Source organism: Gavialis gangeticus, unplaced genomic scaffold (assembly GCF_001723915.1).
Source record: "Gavialis gangeticus isolate Ggan-Ray unplaced genomic scaffold, GavGan_comp1, whole genome shotgun sequence".
In the NCBI taxonomy this organism is placed as follows: Eukaryota; Metazoa; Chordata; order Crocodylia; family Gavialidae; genus Gavialis; species Gavialis gangeticus.
The window spans coordinates 30,437,727-30,446,159 of NW_017729026.1; the positions used below are offsets into that span (position 1 = coordinate 30,437,727).

At 37.9% G+C, this 8,433-nt stretch overlaps 1 protein-coding gene across 1 annotated transcript in view; it reads left to right on the top strand.

Annotated features, from left to right (window-relative positions):
- SEC63 (SEC63 homolog, protein translocation regulator) overlaps positions 1-8,433 on the top strand; it is a 92,979-nt gene that overhangs the window by 37,699 nt on the left and 46,847 nt on the right. The window contains exons 7-8 of the mRNA XM_019520232.1: positions 2,445-2,495; positions 5,276-5,384. Of these exons, the coding sequence (XP_019375777.1) occupies positions 2,445-2,495; positions 5,276-5,384 (160 nt within the window). The remainder of the gene's footprint in view (positions 1-2,444; positions 2,496-5,275; positions 5,385-8,433) is intronic.

Below are 8,433 nucleotides of genomic sequence, written 5' to 3' on the forward strand. Positions count from 1 at the left end.
CAGCTGCAAACTAGACCTTGAGCCATTGATCACTACTTGTTTAGCCTAATGATCCAGCCAGCTTTCTATCCACCTTACAGTCTATTCATCCAACCCATACTTACTTAGTTTGCTCAAAGCTTTACTTGAATAACAGACCCTGATTACAAGATGACTCCCAATTATTAGATTCTATATATAGAACATTTATAAAGATTGACAATTTTTCAGGTATAGAATATAATTATTGGAGGCTTGTCTTGAATTTGTCAACCTTCTATTACTACAGCAGGGAAAATAATCTAGGGGATTAGGTAGCTCCCTTTGTGCCCTCCAGACTTCTTCCCCCTGCAGCTTTCTGTGTGCTTTCCTACCCCCCACCCCCCTTACTGTCAGACCCTGCTCTGGCTCTATTCACTCCCCAAACACAATGTGAAAGTGAGCTGCATGTGACAGTAAGGGGGGTGTAAAAGGGACAGAGGGGCAGAAACTGCAGAGAATAACAGGAAACTGCTGTGGCCCTAACCTTGACTGCTGACAATTTTAACAGAGGTATTCCGTAAACACACTTTTGAGCACCAATTTTGTACCTACTTACACATAATACAAACTGTTCATGATATTAGTCAAGAACCAAAAGTTGTTACCCAGATTACAGGTAACCTTGTGAGCTGATTTCTGATAAAGAGGCAGAAACAGGTCTACACCCCAGCCTTTTATTTCCTTGCACTTGAAAACATAAAAACAACCATGTATCCCAAAGTTATTCTGGCTACTTGTGACAGCAAAACATAGATTCTCACCTGTATTGGCTGGGGAGACTTGAGAGGTGAGAGAATGGTGGCATGCAGATTAACAGCAAGTCTTCTTGAATTTGCTGAGTTCTCCAAATTCCCTTCTAGCCTACACCCAGTATTTATAGATGGTTGGTTCTAATATTCTTATAAATGATCTCTGATTGGTTTTATTTATATTTCTTTGTTTCATTGAAACAGTTGGAATTAATCCCTACTCACAACTAGAACCATGTGTTTTTGTAAAAAGTTTTGGAACACTCCAAAAATTTATATGCAGATGAGGCACAGGGGTGCCTGGTCCATTTCTACCCCATAGCAGGCAGGGCCACACTGATCACATGTGATAGGCTGAGTGATGGGGTGACAGAGCCCCTCAGCTACATAGAAGTTTGGTGATGTTTGCCAGACATTTAAGGCTTGTGAAGAAACAGAAGTAATTGGAAATGGGAAAGAAAGCTATGGGAGTGAAGAAGAAATTAAAAGGTATTTGATGTAATGGTTTACCATGACTTGATGAAGAGTTGGTGCTGAGGGGGCTGAGCATAATGGGCACTATAAGTTAATCAGATGGGCTATGTTGACCTGGTCTTGTAGGTTCCCATCAGCATTTTTTTTGGCACCAAGGGAGCATGTTGGAGCTTGTTCTGGCAACTTCTCTGAATGCTGGCCTGATATTGCAGTACCTCCAGGCACAGGGCCTTTTCCCTCCTGGTTGAGCAACTGCATGTTTTTACACTCGCACTCACTTCCCATCAGTGTTGTCCCAATATGGAAATATGGGCCATGTGCTTTATGGGCATGCTCAGGATGTGCCGCATTAGATCAACTTCATTGTTGTTTTCCATGTCTGAGCTCTTGCTGCCTCTACTGGCGGCTTAGTAATAGCCAGTGAAAAACCTCATCTTATATTCAAGTAAAAATAGTAATTGTGTTGGATTTTGCTGCTGAATCTCTTAGATTTGATATTCCTTTCTTTTTCTGTGGGGCAAGTTTCAGAATCTAAACTGATCAAAGCTTAAATATAATCTTTTTGGGAGTAGAGTATTGATATGTTTAGAGATATTTTGTTGCAGAACTGGCACTGATAAGCCTATGAGCCTTTTCATACCTGTTCTGAGAAATGTACATTTGTTGTTGTGTACAGATATTTTAAGTATAAGCACAGAATCAAATCTGCAAGTCTCTTCTACCTGTAGGCCTTCTTTATAGTTTTAAAAATCAAGTTGTAGCATTTCCATTTCCATATAACATATGGGATGTGATTTGGTACCCACAGTTTAAATATCGCTTCTAGTGTATAATATTTCAGTAGTATTGTTGGTCATACCTGCTTTCTTTCAAGTAGAATAAGTGTGCCTTTTCTTGAAACCACTACTTAGCAGGCAGCATTTGGATAACTTAAAGCAATCCACTTGAAACAAGATATTAAAGACAGTGGTTATGCTTAACAGTTACCATGTTTAATTGAGATCCTATCTATAATGGGTTATATTGTAGATGAAATGATCGGTCCTCAAAACACATAAGAATCAACACAGCCACTCTACTGTTAAGGTTGCATTAATTTGCTTTATGTGTACTGCTTGTTGATCTTATTTTAAATATAGCTAATAATAGGGGTTAACTGAAATTTCTATTCCCTGATGCATCACAATTTCTTCCCTTTAGGTTTTGCTTGTGTATGGATTGGCATTTATGGTTATTCTTCCAGTTGTTGTGGTAAGTATTAAGTAAATAAGTGGATAAAAGTTCTGTTTTCTGAAGGTAAGAATGAGGACCTCAAATCTTGCTCCTAAAATAGTGTAGTAATCATTTATCTACTACATAAGTGCACTTGCAGAAGAGTGCTTAGGGAAAAGATGTTGTGCTAAGTTATTTATAATTCTATAAACAACAAACTGTGAACTAAACCAGAAATTGTCCATCCTTCTGTCATGCCTTATATAAGTACCCAGTGTTATTAATCTCAAACATGCAGAAGTCATGGCCTTAAAGTTAGATCATATAAAGATAATCTCATCTTAAAAATGAGGAAGTGTTTAAGGAGAGAAGCTGTGCAGCAGAATAAGAAATCTATTTCCTGGTAACTTTTCATTCTGTTAGTAGCTTTTTTTCCTCATTCAACCTGCTTTTGTAGTCTGGTGACTTACCATACTACAATTCGTAACACACCAAAATAGTTTCTTTTCTCTCAAAGGAGATTAAACATATAATTGTTTTAGGGTCAGTTTAATATTACTTTCAAGTCATTGCTTTAATGCTAATAATGGGTTGCTAGAGTGTTTCTACAGCTTTGGAAGGACTCTTCTGGTGGCCTGAGCTGAAGAGTGGGGCTTAGTCCTGGAGATTCCAGCAACAACATTGGAGCACCTCCAAATTCCCCATGTGAGAAGCATTTCCATTTGTTTGACTGAGAAGAGAAGCTGCTAACAGAAAATTATGAAAGAAATTTCTCATTTTTGGTTCTCTGGTCTTAGGCAGATTATGTTGTGTATTATTTTCAACCTGAGTTTTGGTGTTCTTGAAATCTTTATTAGTTAGAAATATTTTTTATACCTTTTTAACTGACTAAAAAACCACAAGGGATTATACTGAATATTTTGCATTGTATTAAGGTTCATGTTTAAAAATATATAGCAGAACTGTTGTTATGAGTATTGGTCATCTCAAACTTTATAAAGAAGTGTTTTGCACTGTTTTTTGTAAACCCCAACAGACTAGCCAGGATGGATCCTGTGGCTAGGTGTGCTTTTTAAATGAAACTAGAAGCCTCCTTCTACCCTTTCCTATCCCCCTACCTCTCCCTCCCCCCCGCCCACTAAAAAAGAAAGAAAAGAAAAGGTATACCATAAATGTTGTTATCCCCTCTTCCATAAATACTCCCTATTAAGCCCTTTGTGCCTTCTGCACACACAGAGAATCATGTAGAGTTTCAGACTTTGGGTACTATTGCAAGTATTGCTACACTGAGTACTCATGACAGCTCAACTGCACTGCTGCTCATAGCTGCTGATTCAGACTTGGGCTGGTATTCATGCTTTTGCTGAACTCCTTTGTCCAGTAGGACTGCACCAGATTGTCAGGATATTCAAGGCAGGGCACAATGGGGAAAAAAAAAAGGAGTGAGCATATATGGTGCAATAAATGCATGCTTTTTACTTGATTTGTGACTTATGCAAGGGTAATCTTGAATGAAGGAACCCCACTAAGGTACTGGTATCCCATTGTACTACATACTGCCACAAAACACTTACAATCTGAATATAAAGCAAGACAACTATTGGATATGGGCCATTGGAAAGATAAAGAAACAATTTGGTGACGGGAAGATGGGATTTAGAGAGGGAGGAAACTTGGGTGAACGGGTGGAGAGAAGAAAAAAGAACAGAGGGAAAAGTGGGAGAAGGAAAAGTATAGGAGCATAGGCAGTAGAAAGAATGACTGGGGGCACATTTTTCTCTTCCCCAGTTGTAATTTTTCAATAGAAGTAGTAGTAGTCTGTTGTTATTATTTTGAACTTCTGTATATAAAGCAATTCGTATCTTATGTAGAAGACTTAAAGTATTGTAAAAGCTTGCCGCAGCTTAAAGCGTTGGTTTTCAAACTGTGTTCCATGGAACCTGGTGGAACCTCTGATGCGTCATCAGAGTTCCACAAAGAGACTGGAGTACTGGTGGAGTGGGCCAGAAGATGCTGCACCACCATTGTCAGCGGTAGGGGCTCCTTGGTAGAAGTAGTGATACGAAAGATTCTGTAACCATAAGAAGTTAGAAAACCACTGGCTTAAAGGTTCAGTGAACCTTTATGAATCTTTGCAAATGTATTTGATTGTTAAGCGTAATGTTTCTTGACAGTTTCTTGCAAATATTATAAAATATGGCCTGATCTACTAAGAGTCCTAAGTGGTTCCTGATCAGCTTGTAAAAAGCTTTTGCAAAATATAGCCATAGTTCATTCTCTCTCTCTCATTCCTTAGATTAGGAGGAGACAACACTATAAATTTCTGAGATCCACAAAACTCAACTCCATATGAAAGTATCAGAGAGAAATAATTTTTAAAATTTTCTATTTTAACTATTGGTGCCTTACTTACTTTTCAGTTCCTAAGGAATGAATATAAAGTAGTTATTGGCAAGTCTTACCTTCTAGTTGATATGTGCTATCATAATCTTGCAATTTTTCAGTTATAACTGCTTTGGAAGGATGTTGGTCACTTACTGTAGGAGCTTTATTTTTAAAATGTGCCCATGCAAACATGTTAGTCATAGAGTTGGTAAAGCCTGATTTTTGCAAAATCCAAATTCAACTGTCATTTTAACACAGTCATAACAGAACACATTTTGATTCAATAGGCTGAAGTATTTTGTATTGGATGCAAATACTGGAGGTTTGTTATGAATAAATTCTCAACTGAAAAGCAGTTTAACATTGTATATTTTAGTAGACAGTGGTCAAAGATTGTTCATCGTTGACATTTTATCTTTATTTAAATGTCTTAGGGTTCTTGGTGGTACCGATCAATACGCTACAGTGGAGACCAGATTCTCATTCGCACAACTCAAATCTATACTTATTTTGTCTATAAAACACGAAATATGGATATGAAACGTAAGTAAAATGGAATCTAACAAAAACTAAAGTGAAGTGATGTCAGTCTTTCTTCCACTTCCTAATATTTTTAGGTTAAATATAGAAATTTGCATATTTAACTTCCTGTGGATCGCATATCTTTTTGAGAAGACAGTTCTCATCTCAAGATTTCAGTACTTTGCAAAGGTGTTTTAAATATTTTATCTCATTTTATACCTGGAGAAACAGGCACAGATGCTAACTTGCCTGTGGTCACACATTTAGTAGTGCTAATCAAGAATGTAATCTATATAGTTTCTGGAGTTATAACCATTCAACGTGCTACCTCCTCTTAAGTTTACTGTTCAAAAAATATTAGCTTCTTGTGTTCTGGGGACTATAATAAAACGTTTACTTGTCAAAGAGTCAAATGTAGATTTGGAAGCAGTAGACATGGTTGAAGGTCTGTTATGGCAAATATCTGTTCTTAAAGCGTCAGGTATAAAATCTTACTCCATACCAATGTTCAGATTGCATTGGTGTTCATTCCGTGTTTATAGTATACCAGTTTTTGTTCACTCGCATTTTTAAAAAAGGAATGTTTTTTTCATAGGGAATGTTCACAGATCTATTACAATTTAGTCTTATTTCTGCTTCCAGCTCCCTTGGGGCAGACCCAGACCTGTCAGTCAAGGCACACTGGGAGTTGTTGTGTCCCTGAAGCCAATCCTAGGTTGGCTTTTACCAGACTTCCTGCTCAGAGCAACTAAATAATTAAAAATAACTAAATGGCATCCTTTTTATTTTTAATATTTAGATTCAGCTGTTCAGCCTTGGGACATGTAGCTAGTTTGCTGGAAATATCAATTCTGCTACTCATAGGTAGTTGTAGCAGCTTCTGCTATAACATTTGAGCATGCTTCTTTGGCGAAAATATCTTGTTGGTTCTCTGAGAAATAGAGAAGGTGGTTGGAAAGGTTGAGAAAAATGTCCTGATTAACAAGAATCTTATCAAGTCAAGGTTGATCAGTTCCACACCTGTGGAACTAAATTGGACCCAACTCATACCATAGCTTGGTCATATCGTACCACTTTTTTTTTCCCTTTCTTGTAAATACCAAAGTACAGATGAATGCAAGGAAGAGCAGCCCAGACATGGAGTAACAGCTCTTAGTTTGCTTTTGCTGTCAGCTTTCCTTCCTTCCTTTCACAAGGTGTAATCTGTCATGGCCCTGCTTACTGTGGTAGTAGGAGGTAAAATGTCTGCTCAGTCTGAAGACTTCTTGTGGGTGTGTATAAAAGGGACTTCAGCAACATCTATAAACCTGATGGGGCCCACTTCTTAAGTTTCAAGCAGGCACAGTTCTCCCTTCACTGATATGCTGTTATTTCAAGCCATTCTTTCCTCTGTTCTATAAAGAAATAGGGGAAACCTATAAAATCAGGATGCATTCAATGACTGGTTTCCCAAATATTAGTTTAGTTTTTCTTTGCCCTATGAATCTGAAAAACTGGGAAAGGTAAGGACATCAGAAGGTCCTGAAAGATTCTGACCATAGGGCTGATGAGATGTCCATAGAGGAAATTTCTAAGGTTCTCTTTTCCCTGTAGCTAACACTGTGGAATGCTGAGATGAAAACATCATTTGGCATGCACATCATCTTGTAAATACACGTTACAACATAGTTTCTGAATACATTTGATGCATATTTTTTCTGATCCCTGTGATTTAGCGCACAATATAAGTCTGCTTTTGATCTGAATTGTTGTTGTGTAGTAGAGCAGATATTTTCTATAGGATGCCTACCTCATCTGTTGAGGAAGTTGGAAGCTGTGCAGTGAGAGGGGATTGTAGGAAGAGAGAAAATAGCATCATAGTTAAGAAAATTGAAGAATAATCTAGAGCAGTTTTTCTTGACCTTTATAGACTTGAGGTACCCGTTGAAAAATACAAGTTCTTAGTTTTCACTTATTTTTTAACTACAGTAGAGCAGTTCTTCTGTTGCACCTAACAGTGCTAACATTGCAGGGCACCCCACTGTACCGTGAAAAGGATATCAAGGCACCCCAGAGTGCTGCAGCACCCTGATTTGAGAATCACTGCTCTAGAGATTGGATTCTGTATCTTCCACTGCCACAGAGACACCAGGCACATTGCTTGCAATAGACTGCAGGGTGGATACTACTTGTCCTTATGCTTTGACTGTCTAGGGTTTGATTTGTAGAAGGGCTAACCATTTGCAGTTGTAACTGAAATGAATGAGAAACAATTCATTCAAAACAATTAATTGGGGGGTGGGGCAAAGTAATGTGCTTCAAGGAGTCATCTGTCAAATTCCACTCTCTTGGGCTGAATCCACCCCATGAATGAGAGATTAGAAGCATTTGAGCAGCGATATTCATGGGGCTGCCCTTGCACCCTATTCTGTACCTGACTCTGAGGACAGCTCCAGCCATTCCTTCCTCCTCATCTGTAAGAGGGAACCTGTGCTATGTGTGACTCTTTCAAGCTAGTTTTATTAGTGTTGGAGTAATTTAGGAGTCTCAACTGGAGGAAACTTTGGGGATAGAACATTTTCCTGATGTCAGTGACTAACAGGTCTGGTTTTGCCTTGAAGCTGCAAACCAGCCCAAGTGCTTATTGTAAAAGATATGTGGACTTTTAGGCCTTAAATAAATTTACATTATTTTAGGTTAGTATAGACACATTGTCTTAGTTTTGTTGATGGAGTCCTTGCTTCCCCCTATGCATATGGAATTAGTTTGTAGAAGTACTCTTACTGAACTAAACAAAACCAAATTTATTTAATCATAAAAGTACCTAACAGTGTGGCATATCTAAGAATTAAGGGTCCAGAGACACTGTAAAAAAACAAAACAAACAAACCTACAAGTAATCATTTAATTCGTGGTTTCCAACAGTTACCTTCCTGTATAGACAGTTGACTTCCAGGTTGAAGGATATCCAGTGTAACTTCGTATAAAGTTATACTGTGGTGGTGGTAATCTTCAAAAAAATAACTTTTTGTATAGAAAAAAATCACAAGAAATTACATCCCCCTTATTTGCATGTTACCTCTTTGCTATG